This window comes from Charadrius vociferus, unplaced genomic scaffold, assembly GCF_000708025.1.
Source record: "Charadrius vociferus isolate BGI_N301 unplaced genomic scaffold, ASM70802v2 scaffold125, whole genome shotgun sequence".
Taxonomy (NCBI): domain Eukaryota; kingdom Metazoa; phylum Chordata; class Aves; order Charadriiformes; family Charadriidae; genus Charadrius; species Charadrius vociferus.
The window spans coordinates 801237-820765 of record NW_009649036.1 but is presented as its reverse complement, the minus strand read 5'-3'; the positions used below and the strand labels follow the sequence as shown (position 1 = coordinate 820765).

At 39.7% G+C, this 19529-nt stretch overlaps 1 protein-coding gene across 1 annotated transcript in view; it reads left to right on the top strand.

Moving 5' to 3' along the window:
* TRHDE (thyrotropin-releasing hormone degrading enzyme) overlaps positions 1 to 19529 on the top strand; it is a 214268-nt gene that overhangs the window by 156946 nt on the left and 37793 nt on the right. The window contains exons 9-11 of the mRNA XM_009887778.1: positions 3011 to 3099; positions 12017 to 12150; positions 12249 to 12304. Of these exons, the coding sequence (XP_009886080.1) occupies positions 3011 to 3099; positions 12017 to 12150; positions 12249 to 12304 (279 nt within the window). The remainder of the gene's footprint in view (positions 1 to 3010; positions 3100 to 12016; positions 12151 to 12248; positions 12305 to 19529) is intronic.

Genomic DNA, 19529 nt, shown 5'->3' with positions numbered 1-19529 from the left:
ACTGAGAATGAAGAGGACTGGAAAGGGAAAGCAGATAAACATCCAGAGAACAGCAGCAGTACAAGCAGGAAAAATGGGTTTCTGGAGATGTCTATTAAAAGGAAATCTGTGGTTCACCTGGTAAACCAATAACCTAGGGGATGAGATTTGGAGCTTCTGGAAGAGTACTGAGAACATCAGTAGGTCTTTCATCTTGGGGAAATGAAAATCTGCCAGTGCTAATCTTCCCAACTAAATCTACATGTTTTTTCTGAGGATGGGTAGCTTACATGACTCCTGTTCCACATCTAGATCGCCTTTCATACAAGGATCTGTCCTTATTTCAATAGGATTTACCTTAATTGGAGGTAACATAAAATAATAATATAAAGTAATATAAAAGTCTTTGTATAGATATTGCAATGTATAGAATATCTTTTTATGAAGTTCCTTCTCAAAATGACAGGTTTCCATGTATATGTTCATACACTTGTGTATGTTTATATATGTGTTTAAATAAGCCACATAGGCAGCTCTCAGTATCTTTTATTTTGCAATATAACTTTTTCAGTAGGAGTTGATGTCAAGAGTCATAAAAATACCATGCAAATGCAGATCTTTCATTTTTTTCATATACCGAAGTTCCTGTGCTTTCAAATAATGTATGAGCTTTGCTCTTAATTTTGCCTCATTTTTGTCAATCATGGTTTGCCAGCATCTTTATCATTCTGGAAATCTCAGTATTTAGAACTGGGTGTATTTTCAAAGATAGTATCTTTCCTATAAGGGTTTTTTTTTTTTTTTTTGACAGGCTTTAAACCACTAGTGGCTGTCTAGTAAGGTATAAGGTATTTAAGACAGTAGTGAATATTCTCCAGCGCATCACTTCACAGCATGTCCTGACTGCCCTCACCTGTTGAACCCAGAAGTTATTACTGCTATAGCAGAAGAAGCAGGACACAATTCATGTTTTCACCTCATTATTCTGGTTCACAGTCCAGAGTATTAGTTAAGCCAACAATGAAGGCAACTTTGCGTGAAGACCCAGCTGAGAACTGGAGAAGCTACTGCACCAGTGGGCATCCTTTCAGCAGGCTGTGCTATGGAGGGTGGTAACATCCAGCACAAGGAGTAGGCAGACTGATAAAGGCAGTAGCATCTTCAGATGCCACAGCTTAATTATCAAAAAAATGCCTGCCAGCGCATGTGCTTATGTGGAATGTGTCTTTGGTGCATGAGTAGGTCTAATAATTTTCCCAGTGTGTCACGATACCAACATTCAGAGAACCCAAAGTCACATGGGACCCTTTTTCTTTTCCCATATGGCAATAAATGCCATGTTTTCTTTCTAGTGTCACTCATATCTCTTTTAGCCATACAATTTTCCAAGCATCTCCCCCTCTCTGCTGAATCACTGCTGTATGGACAGGTGTTTCCCGGCACATGCGGCTCTGTTCTGAGCGCTGCAAACCCCCGTGCATATGGGGGGAGCTCTTTATGAGGGGGTGGGGAGCCGAGTGTGGCAGCAGGATCGTCAGAGCAGGGATCTCGCCCTCCCCCAGCCCCCAGACAAGGCCGGGGGGCAGCAGCCTAGTATAGCCCGGACTCTGGATCCCCAGGCAAGTCCACGGTGATGAGGCCGGGCTGGGACATCACGTCGACCCAGAGCCCCAGCAGCAGCCAGACATCCTGGAGTGGGGTGGCTCTCAGAGCCTTTATGTCAAGTGTTCAGAGTTACTCATATCTGGAGGCGTTTGAAATAATAGAATCAAATAATCCTTGTCTTATTGATGAAATCTGAGAGTAGCAGAGAATAGAAATTACTGCAGTAGTCTACCATTTCTCACTGAACTGGCACGGGGGGAATTCAGTGGTGCATGGTGTGTGATCCCTGTGGTTGTGCGCGTTTGGGTGGCATTTGTAGTTCAGTGGAGCAGGATTCTGGGTAAGCAGAAAGGAGAAAACTGAATGTTTACAATACCATAGGCTAGTTTTGCAGTGCTGTGTACTATCAGGAGAGAAGCTGATGTAGACATTAAGAACTTGTCCACGCTCATCCTTGCACCATTTTAATGCAATTAATCTAAAAGAATGTTCTTAATTGGTATCTAAGTGTAGCATATCTGGGTTGGGGCTGCCCTGCTTAAATGCACGCATACTCCCTAGGCAAAGGTACCACCTGTACCGTTACTGAGCCCTTCCCCTTGACTGGTGTACAAAATTACATGGCAAGCCTGTGAGGGAATGCCTGTTCTTTCACTGCCTGGTGAAATTGTACTTTTTGAGAGTTCAGGAATAGAGGTGATGATGAAGATAAGCAGGAATACATCCTTTCCATCTCTCCCCCAAAAGATTGACTTCATATTGTCAATTTTTTTTTTTTTTATTGAGATAAACATGTTATAAAAGTCTTACGTAAATTATAACATTTATTGCGAATTAGAAACAGTTTGTGATACCTTATAAGGGAGTTGAGGTCTGATAACACCAGCATATCTCCAAATCCACATGTAGCATGTTTTGTCCAGTTTGCATACATGTAAGTGATAATAAATGATGCAAATTTTTTTTATAAACCAGCAGCTATGAAAGCCCATCATGGCTTTTTAAGAAGTTGCTAGAAGGGTATGTTATTTTTAAACTTTGAAGTCCCTATAAGTCAAAGCATGTTTTACCTGAAGGTTGTCTTTTTCTAAGCAAATGTAAAAAAGTGTTCTTCTTTCTATGGGAAATCATTATTTCCTCTTTTGTGAATCATTTTGTTAAATTAGGAAAGCCTTGCAAAAAAGTCCTCATATGATGATAGTGTGTGAAAAATGTAAAATATAATTTAGTTTTTAAGATGAATGACTTTTTCATTGTTTTATTGCTAATAGCAAATGCATTTCAAAATCAAAGTAACTTGTTAGAATCCACATCTTTACACTGCTACTGAAATTGTGTTTTGATTTCTTTGACATGATCCCTGATTGCTGTGAGAAGAATCAGTTCAGTATTTTTGTTCTTAGATTCCCCCTCCTTTGTCTTGCAGCTACTTGTGGCAGATTCCATTAACAATTGCAGTAGGAAATACGAGCCACATCTCATCAGAGGCAATTATATGGGTGTCTAACAAATCAGGTAAAAATAAACTTTCCTCCCAGCGGAATCTCATAAAGCATACTTGTGTTTTCCTCAACTGTTTCTTTGGAATTGATCCTAGATAACTGTTTAGTTGCTCTGCACCCAGTTTTAGCTACTTGAAATGAATTACAAAAAAAAGGAGAGTTGGGAAGGGAGGAGGAGGAATGAAGGATGAGCAACAAGCAAGATTTATAATTATCGCAGAAGTTAGACAGTATAATGAAAAGCTTTTACATAGAAATGTGTACCTAAGTGCTAAGTATTTTATATTTAGCAACGCATATCAAATCATTGATGAATGCAATTCACTTTATTGATTGGTGAAAGTTAAATGTAATATTTTTATAGCAAAGCATCCGATGAGTATGACTTAGTAAACACAAGATGTTCAGAATTCTGGCATTTTTAACTCAAATCCATAGTCTGAACCAGGGCTAAGAAATGTTTGCTGTCATTAAAAAGTTTCCTTATTGATCTATCAAAGTATTTCTTCTCTCTATTAGATAACCAGATGCTGGACCTCAAAAGTGCATTATTCTACTTACTACTTATTTTCTCCCTCCTCAGTTCCTACATGATCATAATAGTTATTGTCCTGACGACAACTATGGCTAGATTCCAATGGGTTTTTTATCACCTAAAAAAGGAATCCCCCTGTAGAAATTTCGTTAAATATTTCTGTTTTCTTAGCAGTTCACTGGAATTGAAGAGAGTGAGGGAAGAAGTGTGGAGACTTGAATAGAATTATTATATGGATGGGAAAAGAAGCATCCATGCATCCCCTTGACACAAGTGCTGTAGAGGGAGAACTGACCCCTTCTTGTAAAATTAGAAGGGCATAGAGATTTTCCTCCGGTAGAAATTTAACTGGAGAGAGGAAGGATTCAAACCTGTGTGAAACTGTGTTTTTTCCTGTTGTTTTGTTTTTTGTTTTTTTTTTTTTAAAGTCACTAAAAGATAATAGCCAAATAAAGCTTATCAGCTGGCAAGACTAGAAATGAATGGTGTAAGATCAGTGGAAATCCGAGTATCCCAACTTTCTAGTAGTATAAGGTATGCGTTTCTTTGCCCTGATCATTCGCAGCCTATCAGAATGTAACATTTTTTACGCTGCTCCCGTGATACAATGATCTAGAAATGTGCCTGGGACCAGGGAAAGTCTGGGAAACATACTCTAGTCAGAGCACACAGATGCTGCCTCACTGTGCAGAGTTATATCGCATTGGCCGTACTTTTGAATATTAACACCTCTGGAATACTTCAAAACCTGTTTGCACTTTCACAGTCTGCCTTAATGACCTGCTCTACTTTTGTCCTTTAGGGCTTGATTGAACTCTCATTGAAGTTAATAGAAAGATTTCCACTGACTTCAGAGAGAGTTGATCATCTCATCTCATCTCATTAGGTTGTACATGCATGCCTCCTTCCCTTCACTCCTGCCTTGAAAGTTCAGTATATCACTATTATCTGCACAGTTGCGTCCTCATTGCCTTTTACTTGCAGAGTGCTGTGGAGGAACAAGTCCATAAAACCACTACCCACTCTTTTAAGATCTACTGCTCCTATCGGAATGCCTTCAAGGAATCAACAAATTAATGATGGCCAATGTGAGCAATGATTTTGGGGTGGCTGCTATATAGAAATTAAAGAGGAACCTTTCTGAGTCATCAGTTTCCCCTGTAGCAAATCAATGCCACTGTGATCTATTGTCATTATCCTTGTCCTTCCTCATTACTTTCTCACTCACTCACTCACTTGCTGTGCCTCATTGAAAATGAGACTGTAAACTTATGACTACTGCAAGGATGTCCTTTTCCTTATTGTTGTCTAGTGCAGCTGGAGAATTCCTCAACATAAAAAAGTCAGTAAGAACATCCCTGGATGCAATCAATGTATGATTCATTGTACGTGCTGTTATGAATTTGGGCTGGTACAGATGATTTGTGATACTCCTGGAGATTTTCTGCAACTGGTATGTTTGTTCCATGGAGATGTGGGAGGGGTTCTGAGACTAGAAGGGATGGTTTCCAGGTTTGATTCTTGTGGATGGGAAGAATCCTGAAGACTTTCTGTTGCGCAGAGGACACAGTGTCAGTGTTATCCCAGCCAGTAGTCTGGGAACAACTCTGCAAGCTGGAGGTGAAACAAACTACTCCAGAGGAAGTATTTGGAAGATTGGGAAAGGTCAAATTGTTCTTCAAGTGAGTGTAATTGAATGCGGATACTCAAATCAAATCTGGAGGCAATGCTGTTCATGAGGATGGTTTCCCTGCCCTCTTTAGGAAGGAGCGGGCATTTCCTTCTTGTTGACTAAACTGCTGTGCTAAAGAAGCTTCCAGTGTAACTTGAAGGGTGGATAGGAGATGGTGAACAGCTGTCTGTTGTTTGTCGTGTAACACTGATAACATACATCATTTCAGCTGCCAGTAATGAAGAGGGTCCAAGTTAATGAATACCACTATATCTTGGCATATCACTTAAATTTTTCAATAAAATTAATCTTGTCTGTGTGTTATCTGAGAGAAATGAAACCATGGCAGTTCTGAAATAGCTACATGTATTGCCATCAAGAAATATCCCTTTTTTGTGGTAGTTTAAATAATAGTTTCTCAGGGGAGTACACCCCCTCCCTTGTACTAGAGTTCACCAGGGATGCTTATTTGCTGATGGAAGAGTCTCCCTTCTTCAGAAGGACATGAGAGAGAATTACTGATTTTTTGCATCCTCTTTGCTACCATGTCTGTGACCTCATAAAAGTATTATAGGATGCCAATTGGCATTTTCACGAGCAAGGGGGAAGAGGCTGCTGTCCAGTCTTGTGAGAGCCACTGGATGTAGGGCGCTTGTGTTGCTGCTCTCTAATTATCCTGGCCATGTCTGGTTACCTACTAAAGAAGGTGAGGCATGCAGGTCTCTAATTGTTCAATATGGTGAGCAGGACTAGTTCATATAGTTGCAGATCATCCCAACTGCTGGCAACAAAGCTCATTCTGCCCACTCTTCACAACACCACAGTGAAGGGACACACTGGAAATTACAACTATGCATCATCTTTTTGAGATGTAATTCATTGTTCTTTGCAACAAGTCCTGTAGAAAGGACAGTGTCAAGCCTTGGCAACTTGCCTGACAAAGTGCATCATCTCGAAGATGTTTCATATTCAGTGTAGCTCTTCACATCTGTTTGTGGAAAGTATGTAGTCATAGTTTTGGAAGGTTTTCATTTTGCGAGTGCTTCTACCAGTCTCTCTTCTCCTTACCCAGTGAGCCATAGCATTTATGTAGCCATTTTTCTACTCATCAATTCATATACCAGCAATCAGGTGAACCTTTTACTGGCTCAATTTGTCTGGCATGTGAAATGGAGCCGTCTCTTTTGCTCTCAGAGCACCGCACAGGTATGTCCCCACCACCTTTTTCCCTGTTCACTCCCCATAGCCATGGATGAGGCTGTTCTGCTTCAGGTGAGTGACAGCTATTAAACCTCTCAAAACTAAACCAGTCACAAAGACAGGAGACATCTCATAGCCTTCCTATCCATGCTGAGGTCAGAGACATCACACTAAGATGGCTGCAGTGCTCTTTGTGCTACAGTCTTTCAGGTCTGCGGAATGAGAGATTTCACCGGCACTGTGGAAATCATTGGTGTTACACACTTCTGCTCTGTCATAGATCCAGGGCTTCTTTCTGTTTCTCCTAGATAAGTTGCCTCTTTTGTGGTCGCTGTAATGATGTATGAACATAATGTCCGCAGTGTTTTGGGATCAGCCCAAAATCAGTAGTGGGTGAAAAGTCAAGGACCAGCTTTGAACTCAGCCCTCCCCCACAAGTTGACTGCGTAGCGGGGCTTGCGGGAAGGTGTTGGCGATTGCGGCTGAAGGAGTGCTAAGTGTGGAAGCACAGACTCACCTGTCATGTTTCTACAAATCCAGGAGAAGTGACCTTAACCTCAAGTGAGGAGGTTTAGCTAGCATCCATTTCAAACAGGTGAGCAAGGCTTTGGACAAAGGCATATTTGCTGTTCCCTGAGCATGAGACTGTTCTGGCACTCAGGCTCCAGGTAGGAAACATCTCCATGCAACTCAGCAAGTGCTGCTGCACTGACTGACGCAGCTTTACAGTGCCTCCCTGCCCTTTCCATCCCCACCTCCTGTACCTTGACTTATTTGTTATGTCCCAGGGAAATATTCCTCTGATGAACCTCCGTGCCTCTGGTAAAGTGACTCTCATTCAGACTCCTCTTAGTATCTCCACAGAATTGCCATGAGGTGTGGGAAAGAAAGTTCAATGGGGCAAATGCTTTCCAAAGAGCAAGTCCCAACTTTCTCTATTATGCCACCTGCTACGAAATAATCTCTACCTTAAAGGTCTGATTCTCCTCCATGAAGTGTTTTGTAGAATACAACTGCTTCTGAGCTGGGGTTTGCTGGCTGTCCGCTGGGGAATAGAGCATTAGTGCAGCATTAGAAAAATACCCTTTCTTTTTTTTTCTGAGACTTAGCTGCTGAGTTTGGCCTGTGTTGCTTCCAGACTCCACTCTTATCTTTCAAAAGTGGGAGGAAGGGAAGCACCGTGAAGTAAAACAAATATATAGGTCCTGCTTTACAACTTTAGCCAGCCATGGTGAGGACCATGGGTACAAGACCTGCAATCCTGGCACGATTTTGACAGTGAGGGAGAATCACTCCCCTTATCCCAACAGCTGAGCAAAGATCCTAACAGAAAAGTGCTGCTTACGTTGTATATCACCTTAGACAGTATCAATTCCATCATATAGGGATGTTAATGGATGGAAGGATGGTCTGAGGAAAGAGTATGTGAGACAGAACATGGTTATTTTTATTGATGTGCTCCATTTATTTTGTTGTTCACTATATCAAAACGTGTTTGTAACATGGAGCTGTGGCAACATGGCAAGTGAGAGGGAAAGAACCTTTTCTTCTGGTTTGCCTTCTCCCCATATGAAAAGTTCTTGCAAAAAGATTTGCAGAATTTAGTTAAAGCCAGTATCTTTTCACAAAATATTATGATTCTGATGAAATTCCTCATGGAACATTTTCTTGGTCAGAAAAATTTCACTTGCTGTTGTTGGCATGAAATTGTGCTACTCTTGTGCAGTTATTTTTGCAGGAAAATGGAGTCAGTTCTCCCAGTAGGAATTCTACCAGCATAAACCAATTTCCTAGTATGCTAGAGGTTGTATAAAATGAAGAGTTAAAATAACAACTGTGAATCTGAATGCTTGAAACGGTAAGAACTCTGTTTAGCCCTCGCTCTTGTCAGCATTGGAGTAGTGTCTTGCAGAGGGGTGCCCTTCACCCAGACCTGCCTCACAAGGTGCTCACATTGCCGTGCGGAGGAGCAAGCTTCCATCGTGCCTGCTGGTTTTGATGGAGTTGAAATTGCTCGAGAGCTGGGAGAGCTGAGAACTTCAAGCTATGTGCAGTTAGCACCAGCTGGAGGACTGTCTCATACTTCCAGAGCACAGAAAATGAGAATCGGACCCTAACTGATTTTCTTACTTCAAAACAAACATCATAAAACTTAACCATTTCCTCCTAAATGTCTCCTATAGGTATGTGGCAAAACTTGAAGTTTCAGAGCAGTGTTATTTTCTGAGGCATCAGACAAAACATGACCATGGAAAAACACTTTTTGATGGAAGAAGATTAAAAAAAAATCCCTTTAATCTCAAATACAAATGTATATATATTTTAGATTGAATTTTAAGAGGTGAACTAAAACCATCAAAGATAGATTTCTTCCCAAATGAAATCTTTGTCATTGTTTAGAAAGTCATGAATGGTTTAATATAGGGTTTAACACTGAATGACTACCTTTTCTCTAACTATAATACTTCTAACAGGAAACTAATAAATGTGTTTGTGGTAAGTGGAGAAATTTCCCACGTGTATAGAAATTTTCAGTGCTGTAATCGCCAAAAGAAAGAATTTCTTTTATGGGAAGGCGTGAGAATTGACAGACTCAAACATCAATTTCCAGGAAATTATATAGAACTATGTGAAGCACATGCATCAGGCAGTCCCTTAAAATAACTGCCTGCTTATATGACCTGGAAAGGTGTGAAGGATTCATGTCCTATATTTCAGGAAAAGGTCAACACATGAGTGGTCTTATCGAAAAATAATAGCAAGGGGTTATGGTTGGATTTAAACTGACCAAAACAGCAATAATGCCATCGAGCTTTGAAAAGGTACTGTTCTCCATTAAAGCAATATGTGTTGGAGGGGTTGCACGGCTGTCACTTGTGAAATAGGTTATTTTGAACTTGTCATATTTGACTGGCAAGTATCATTCAGTACTGTATTAAAGCATAAGTAATTTCCTCACTTCAGAGATCAAAATTTAATAAAAATACTCAAACAAGAAAAAATGTATGTACTTCTTTTGTTACAACTGATTTTGAAAATTTCCATTTAATGTATTTATTTTCCCAGATATTGATCAATGTGTGCTCATAGCCTATTTGATATGTTTTTAGCTGTCATAGAGGTGCAAGGATTAACGAGTTAAGTAACTGCTTTCAGTGATTTAAAGGTTAGTTTGCAACAGAAAATCATGGGCAGGAAACAGTGTTGGGTTAACATGGTAGGAATCTGTGCCAGACATGAGCAGCCTGCTCCTGACCCCACACCGCAGCACACCCCTGAAGACCCAGGGAATTTCTAAAAGTCATTGTTTCAGTCATCAGTCTCTCCTAGTTAGAGCAGTGAGTATTTTTGCTGTTGCTCTTAAGAAACCCACTGGGTTGACAAAGAACATAGCTATGTAGGGGTGACAGGCTTTATTCACAGCACCACACTGGGTAAGCTAAATAGGATGGGGCAGATCCAGATTCAAACTCCTCCTCTCCCTGTTTCGCAGCAGATATTTTATCCAAATCTGTTCTAAGAAAGTGCCTTTATCACTATGCTGTAAATTGGTGTGATCTTTTACAGTATTTCTACAGTAATGTTTTTCTTTGTATAAGATTCAGTGATTTACACAGGAACCAGGATTCAACTCTTCCGTAAGTCGGCTGGAGCAACTGGGTGATTCTGACTTCAGGTCCAGTGAAAAAAGGATTTAAACAGAGGAGCAACTTCAGTATGGCAGTCTAAGAGACTTTGCTTAGGACTGAGCTACACAGCTCGGTGTTTAACAGACCCCTGTGGAAGGAAGGGCACCCGGTGTTAAAACCTTGTTCCAAATCAGATTGCGCGGCAAAAGCAGTTTAAATGCTTTGACAGTATGAACGCCTGGGAAACCCACAGAGTTGTAGGACTTAATTCTGGTTTTCTCACTTAGTCCCATTTCTGCAGGATACAATGGCTCCTAAAGGATGTGTCTGCTTAGTGCTTTATCGCAGATAACTAAATGGATGTAATCAATATTTTAACTAAAACCAGGAGTCTGTATTTGTTTTTGTCAATTGTTTATATAGAATAATTAAGTTGAACTGGTGCGAGTCAGTTAGACAAACTCTAAAAGAGCAATAACAATTGAATAGGCAACAACTGAGTTATTCTATAATATTTCTAAGTGTATTTTAAAGAGATTTTAATGATGTCAGATCTGCCTAGGTGAGAAGAGGACTTTCTTTTTTAATCCTGCAGCTTTTTATCTGAATTCGTGTGCATAATGCAACTCCATGAATTTAAAGTTAAACATATAATTAGGTGGTTTTAGGATTGGGATCTTGCTGCTCTTTGTAATTTTTGCCCCTTGAAATGATAGTTATTTATGTGCTTGCTAGAGATACTTAGTCAAGGGAGTAGCCTAACTTTTATCTGTAGTCCTAGTCATCTTTTATTTCCTCAGAAATTACTTTTTTAGAAGAAAGGCTGAAGCAAATAAATTTCTTCAGTAAGTCTGGTACTGGATAGTACATGTGAATTGTTAAGACTGTATTGGTAACTTTTTTTTCCCATTCGTTACTTTCAGGGAATTCAAGCACACCAAACAATTCCCTGATGGAATTATGTTTAAAACAAATTTTATGTATTTCTTTTTTATTTTTAAAAATGCATGAGCATACTGTTCTTTTTGTCAACAGTGTACAAACTAATTTTATTATAGTAGAAAAAAATGTTGCTGAAATTTTATTGAGTTCTGGTTCATGATCAGTTTTGTCAAAGTAATTTACTAGATTGAAGGCTTCTGCAAGAGACATTGAAGCCTGAGGCTTCATTCCATGGTGATTCTTTCCATAGTGAAAGAAGTGTCTGTTGTGAGTTCGGGGCATTTTTGTTGTTAAAATCCCAAGTCCTGCAAGTAGTTGTGGACTGCCTGATGGTACAAATACTGGAATAAGTGTAGAATTTCAGCCCTAAAGTGATTACTTAAAAAGAGGGGAAAGAGGAAGAACAGGTTAGTTGGTGTAAGGTTGATTGGTCTAGCTCTAAAGAGGCACCTCTCAGTGGTTAGTAGCCAGAAGCCATATAACTGGAAATACTTTAATTTAAAATCCAATATAAAAGCTTCATCGACTACATGCAGGAACACTTAAGAATATTTTATTTTTTTTTAATCACAGGTTTAATCTTCTCTTTATAGAATATCCATTGAATTATTGGAGTTATGGCTGTAGCATGGCCAGAATCAGGGTACCAGACTTAAAATGGGCACCATATATAAATACTGTTTGCCAGAAAAAAACCCCACCCTTGGAGTAAAAGGGTGGTAAAAGGTGGTAAAAGTGTGGGTAAAAGGTCCCCATAGGAATGTCAGCTGGTATCTCTCTACATCAGAACAGATAAAGGAAACGATTAATCAAACACAATGTTTTTGTTAGTCTTTGAATTAGTTTTACTGCTTTTGTAGATATTTGAAGAAGGAGATAATTTTAAAGATCCATCTTTAGAATTTTTAAATTTAAAACCAAGTCTCCTTCCTATCTTGTTCTTTGTTTCCAGAACATCATAGAATTGCTGCTTTGGAAGAGGCAAGTTGGTTGCTGGGGAATATCAACCAGACCGGCTACTTCAGAGTTAATTATGATATTAGGAATTGGAGGCTGCTAATTAATCAGCTAACAAGGAACCATGAGGTAAGCTCCTCTTCTCATCCCTAAAATCTGCTTTGATAGGTGAACCTTCACTGTTTCATCACCCTAAATGGTTCCATTTTTCTGCTTGCCCCTTACAGGTTATCTCTGTCAGTAATCGAGCAGGCTTGATCGATGATGCATTCAATCTAGCCAGGTATGTTTTCCTGAAGGTAATCTATCCTCATACACATAGCTGCAATAACTCATGCAATCATTAACTCAGCAGTTGAGTGTGTTTCAAAGTTAAATATGTTTTAAACACACTTTAGTTCTTTTCCCCTTCCTTTCTTTTCTTTTTTTTTTTTTTTTAGTTTGTATGGCACATAAACATGGTCTCTAGCACATTCACTGCTCTTGATCAATAATTGCTGTAGGGTATTTCCGAGTCTGGAGAGGTCTGATCAATTTTGCAGCAAGTTCAATTTAACACTTTGGAGATGAATAATCTCTTTCCTCTTTCTCTAATGAATAAGGGTTTTTTCTTTTGTTTCTCCCTGATGCCCCGCCTCTCCTTTTTTCATGACTGACCCCTGTGCTGTATTTAATTTGTGATGGAAGGCACCTTCAAGCTTCAGGAATTTTTTTTTTGCCCTGACTTGTACTGTTATATCATTTTTCCAATATCTTCCTTTCTTGTAACCTGTTAGAGCAGACTCTTTTTCTGCATGATGCTTTTCATACAGAATGGAAAATCAGAGTTCCATCGAGCATTTTTGGAATATATACAACATTTTGTGTTTTACTGTGATCAGAGTTAATAACTAACACATACAGCGCTGTTTAAATAATGCCTTCTTTATGAATTGAAGCAATGGAATTGTCCCCAATTTGAAATCAGGACATCCAGTATGTTGGTAGTCAAAGTCAAATGAGAGAAAAGTAGTGGGACATTTCAAACTTTTTGATTCTTGAGGTACCTGGGAATATTGCATCAGTAAAACACTGTGATGTCAAAGGCAGCGTGAAAAGAATTCTTGATATTACTGGCTTTTCTGTTTGCTAGCATATTTATAGCCATATTCAAACAGGGGCTTGCAAGAATCGGCGGTACTGAGGTACATTTCAGTACAAACGGTCACCAGAGATGTTTGAGATTCAGGCACAGTGTCACATAGAAATTATGGCTCAGTGATGTTCCAGCATCACTGCAGTAAAACACAGTTGTGTGCCCTACCACTCTGTTCCTGCTGCCAGTGCTAGGCTGAATATATGACATAAACTAGTGATTATCCCTTACTTAAGAGTCCAGAGACGTAGTAGGGAAGGAGGCATCATGGGGAGAGAAGGAGTATCCCTTTGCTTTTTGCACTGTCCTTTGTTCTTGCCTTCTGGCCTCTTCCCATTGGCAACAGTAAAGGACTACAAATAGGTCATCACTTCAGACTTCAGCAGACCGTGATTTGTGTCCTCCCTGGCTAGTACAATATTGCAGAGTATTCTGGAATATCTAGACCATTAGAAGAACTGCTAAATGTTCAGTAGTGTAACAGTCTGTTCCCATTTTTTTTTGGTTTTGGTACCTCGGAGAAGTAGAGTGCAGTTACACAGAATCAGTACAGCGTCGCCTTCTTTTTCCATGCGCTGAATGCAGTCAGATGCGGCTAAACGTCCCGGAAAATCTAGACACTGAAAAAAGCTGTTTCTTAAGCCGATTCTTGTGGGTGAGTGTTTTTCTTCTGAGTCAGTACCAAGCCAGTGCTCTAGGATGCCTTGTTCATGAAGCATAAAGGCAAGGTCTTGACTGAAGGCCCGACCTACATCGTCTGGCCAAGTTTTATCTGCCTAAAAACCACCCAGAGATTAGATGAGTAACACATTCCCCGCTTGCTTTCCAAAGCAGTTTTATGCTGATACTGGATCCTGCTGCTTTTTTTGGAGGTAACTGCACTGGAGCACTGTGCAGTCTTTCACAAGATTTTGTGCTGTAAAAACTTGACTTTCCTTTGTTAATGCTGAGCTGCAGCAGACTGCATGCTGCATTTCTTACTCATGCACCATGGAAAAAAAGTAGGTGAGCTAAATATTTGCCATGTATACACACGTGCATACATAGATATTACTTATAAGGAAGCATTCTTCTAACAGGGATATGTAGTTATATTCCTGTTTCTTCTAAATCTCTGCACAGACTCCTGTCAGTAAGTAGTATTACCTTGACTGCGTGCCTTATAAGCCAGCTTGGGTGGCGGAAAGATCTGCATGTTTGCAAACCGTAGATTTATGCTCTGTATTTGAAGAGTAGAAATAAGATATGTGGCCCTGACTAAACTTGCCTTATAGGGTGTACTTTTTATTGATCTTTGTTCATCTATCATCTTTCCTATTAAAAAAACCCCAACAAACTATTATAGCGATGCTGACATTAGTTTAATTGACTAGCTGACTAGATGGTACCTTTTTAAGAAGAGTTTGGTGTCTCTTGTTTTCACCTCCCCTCTCCTAGACAAAGAAAGACCAGGAATAGGCCTAATCCTTGCTCTGTTCCTTTATCATGAGTAGGACCAGAGGGGCATTAAGACCGTGTTAGGAATGCGTTGGGTGCAGGTCTTGATAGCACAGTGCCTGAACTTCTGGGAGTCCAAAATCAGATGGAAAAGCTCTTGCTGGGACCAGCAATGGGGAATCTCATGCTGATGCTGCAGCACGGCGCAGCTGCCCATGCTGTGTCAGGTGACACAGCAGCATTCCTAAAACAAGCTCCGAGGGCTGTTGAAATCACACAGACCCTTTCAGTTTCCTCAAAAAGTCAGTGTTCAGAAGGCCACCATCAGCCTAAAAGCAGGTTAGCTTTCTCCCCCTTGGCTGTGAGGCGCAGTGCAGAGAGCTGCTTTGCTTTCTTTTGGAGCAGGACCGTGGTTTGGATGTTACCAGCCTCATGGATGCAGTGTTGATTCAGTCTCGTCTCCGATGCACAGCGTGTGTTTCTCCCTGCCCGTATAATGTTAGGTGACAGGGAGATTAAACACATATGATGGTCTCTGACGGTGACATGAGAAAAGGTGAGTAACCTTATTGACCAGGCATAGAGGTAGTAATTGGTAGTTTAGACCTGACTTCTGAGAAGACTGGCTGGTTTTAAGGGTAATTCAGTCCTCAGTTGTGGTCCCTAGTTGCACTGATGTGTTATCTTCTTGTCTACAGCTATAAATATACACATTTTGAGAGACAGAACAGAACTGTGGAATACATACTTGTATTTTAATCCCTAGCTATTATTTTCAGTGAGAAAATAACGCAAAAATGAAAACACAACTCCTTAACTAATTTTAAAAGAATTTCTAACATAAACAGTTCTTTTTACTGTATTGAAGAGACTGTATTTCTTCAAAATACCCTGTCCTTCTAATAAACTCCTGAAGTACTCCCTAGTGTGTTGTTGAACTTGGTACAGATAATGTCCATCCCACACCAGAGGGGTTTGACTCAATTTTTCCACTATACTAATATGGTATGTCCCAATATGATATTTCTATGTAGTTTTACTGCTAATTGATTTTGTTTGTGGAACAAGTACAGGTGTTATCTTTAGTAAAATTTAATAATATTTCAGTCCAGAGAAAGATGAAAAAATTGCTCATATAAATTATTTTGGAGTACCATGTTTTATTTTTTTTTTAAAAGGTGTGTTTGCTTTCATTCCTCCAAAATGTTTATTATCTTTTTACTGTCCGGCATAATGATTTCTCAAAAATAAATATAAATGAATTTATACCTCCAAGGAATTTATACCTCCAAGGAATATTTTAAGCTCTGTAACTTTAATTTCATAAAGTTTTGCCCATTTTATATGGAAATATATTCCTCCTTCTTCCTTCTTGGTGTATTTTGGTTCCATAAAATTAATCAAGCAGAGTTGAATTGAATAACAACAATAAAAGAAAGCTACAGCTTGCCCACTGTGTTTGAATTCTCACAAGCTTGTTTGTTTTTCAGATTTTTAAGCGTAATTCTGTTCTCAGCTGTAGTACATGCACACACCCTGAGGATCTGGAGAGCTGTAGCCTTGGCAGTAACACAGCTTATGGAAATGCATGCCCCAAATTCTTGAGCAAGAATAGCGCCTTGGCACTCTCCCTTCCCTTATTCTTAAAGATCCTTTATGTTTTGGGGGATGATTTGTATGAAATTTCAGTACAATTTGAAAATATGTTTATTGTAGTAAATGGGATGTGTTTACTGAGAAAGCCGAGAGAGGACAAATAGAACTGTGGTACTCTTCTAAGCTTCAAATGAGCAGAGGGCAGTTCAGATAGCTCCAATAAGTCGCGTCACAGGGAATAACAAAGAACCTACTGTTCCCTGAGAGTGTGAGTAATGTTGTGAACTTCTCTTGTCTTTCCCTTTCCTTAGGATAAGGGGTCAGTTAGTGAGTATGTGAGGTGAGATGCTTCCCACTTTCCTTTAGGCATCCCAAAGGTAGACCTGAGCTTGTCACCTTGCAGGACACTGACAGTTAATGGAGAGAACATGCACCTGACCTCTCAAAGCCATTTAACCACATAGGGTAAGATAAATTACCCTCCTAATGTCAGGAGTGTTGTGTCACCCCTAGTTCTTCCTTGCTGTGCTCTAAATCCTCATATTCACTTCCCCTCATTAAACTGGTTGACTTAATCCAATATTATGTCAAAGAAAGAGGTCTGGTTTGTATTCAGTGTTAGTGGGTGTTGGATCAGATGTGACCATGGGTGCCTATTTTACTGTTGTCTAAAATAGTTCTTGTTCTTTCCAGTTCTGGAAGAATCCATCAGTTTTTTCTCTTGAAACCTCATGTGTGTCTCATACCCCTCTGATCCTACCTGCACTATAGTCAGGTGACCGTGTTAAGGTGGCAGCTGCTTGGTTTGCATGCCAGTTGCTCAGGAAACTGTTTTTTTTGATGCTGACAATCTGTCTTGCTATTGATTAATATCTTGCCTTTTGTTCTGGGGTTGAAGAGATAGTGGTGGAGTTCCTCCAATACTCAGCTTTTCGTGACGGTTCCCTTTTGGGTGGGTCACCGGCCTGGTGAAAGCGCAGTGCATGTCAAGACTGCACTCATTGGTTACACATTAACAAAGGCCAAAGATAAAACTTGACAGTAGTTTTTTCACATTTCTTGGCAGCATTTCTTTGAAATTTTTTCTTAACTGGATTCATGAGAAAGCACGAAGCAATGCTGTTAAGTAATTGTTCTTCTGCTTCAGGGATGGATGCCCATGTTGAAGTGCTGTCCGTTTCCTTTCACACATTAGGGGGAGAGTGAGCTGCGGTCTCTTCAGATGAAGTCTTTTTCAGGCCAGAAAAGCCTGCCCCTGTAGTTGTCACAAATATAGGGAACTGTATCAGAAATGAGCAGCGACAAAGAATACACCTTTAAAATTATCTGTGAACTAAGTGCCTTCCCTGCTGCAGATGTCCTTCATGAAAGTTCCTCTCAGAATTTCATTCACCAGGCCAAAACCAGGAACCTGGTGCAGATACATGATGAGTTATGATGATTGTTTTCCTGCTGTTAAATAAGTTCTTCTTGGCTTGCTTCTTTTCAAGCTGTGAGTTCTGCTGACTCCAGAAAACCAAAGTCTGAGGGTAAGGGAAAAGGCAGTGCCAACCTACCTTTCGATATATAAATTCAGATTTTCTCCCTTGACACAAAGGCATCTTTAACAGCTGGTGCATTTGACTCCAAGGTTGATTCCAGAAGTAAAATGCCAAAGTAAGCTAATGCTCACTCCAGATCACTGTCACCAATTTGAAAAGAGAAATTTATTTAAAAAGTAAATCTCGGTTAACCAAGTATAGCCTTTGGGATCTGGAAAATCATGTTTTTAAATCCCCTTGTTTTATTTTTCTTTATTTAAAAAAAAAAAAAAAGAGCCAAGAAATCAAAGCCAACCCTCTCCTTATTGCTTAAGTTAATTCCTGGATGTGGAGTATTGCCACTCAGGCAAAACCATCTTATCCATTCAGCTACCTGAGGCAGCACCAGCCCCCATAATGATTACCTGATCGTATTTCTGGAAACTGAGAGCTGTCTTGTAACTAAGCCTCTAGTATATAAACTTCCATATAAAATCCAGAATTCTTACTGCTCAATTGGAAGAATGTTTTCTTGAAGTTTCTGGTGGAAATATGTGCATAAGAAAACTAAACTATGGACTTGAAGTTATCCTCATTGTTGTTTTCCTTCTCCAGAGATAAAGTTTTCATTTGTTGTAGCATTTGAAGTCTTCCAGCGTATGTGGGCTAATTGGTTCCATGTTATACTTGTTTGTGTTACTTGAAGTCCTGTTCAGTGTAATGTCAGGAAAAGTCAAGGCATTTGAGGGCCCATTCAAAATTCTGGGGCTGGATAATAAATAAAATACAAGGTAGATGTTCTCATCTAGGCCAATTAATGTACTTCAAAATGTTTCAAAATTCCAACAGCCACATCCAGGGTTGTTGACCTTGTTTTGCTTGGGTATTCATAAACAATCACATAGGGTCCATTTAAATTAATAAACTGCAGTTTAACTCCAGCCTTCATTATTAGTCCTGATCGCTTTTGCTGATAGTTCAACACAGAGGCAAACAACAGATATGTTAAGCAGCTCCCTTAATTAGCACCTCTGAGTACCAGCTAAGGGAGCAAGTATTAGATCGATAGTTTGTATCACGCTTGATTAATAGTGGTATAGATTTACTATTTTAATAAATGAGGCCTCACCTCAATTATTTCAGCAGATGCCATAGTAACTCTCTTTCACTGTCAGGCAAATTTGGGGGATGGTTCACCAGCAATTGATTTAGATATGGCTTCCTACAAAAGTTTTTGGATTTCCTTTGACATAAATACTCTCTCAATGGGCCAGAGCAGCTGCGCCTTTTTTAGAGAAAACAGAAAGCTACAAAAATTTTAAGGTAGCCATCATTCATTCCATATGCTGCGTGTCAGTCCATATGTTCTGTGACATATCACAGCCTTGATATCCGCTTTATGTGGAGATACACATTTCAGCTAACGTTTGCATATGTTTGTACAAGAAGAATCAAAGTGATTCTTGAGATCAAGCACACCAAAAGTCAATTCTGCTTTCATGGTATGTATCATATGTGTGCCGCGATGAAGAGACGGGACACAGCTTGATGCAAGCAAGATGTCGAATTATTAGGATTTTTAGGTTCCTTATATCCATAGCAAAGGCAGCATGTCTTCTACTGATTGGCTAATTTTAGGCACTAGACATTTACTCATTGGTTAATACTAACATACCTTCCTTGCCTAAACTACAAGGACCTTAGCACATCTTTTTTCAACACAATTTACTGTCTGTATCTCTCAACAGAGCAAGCACTCTCTGTTCCTTCTAGGCAACACTGTTACCTAGTTCCTCCCAGGGTTTGTGGCCAACAAGTTC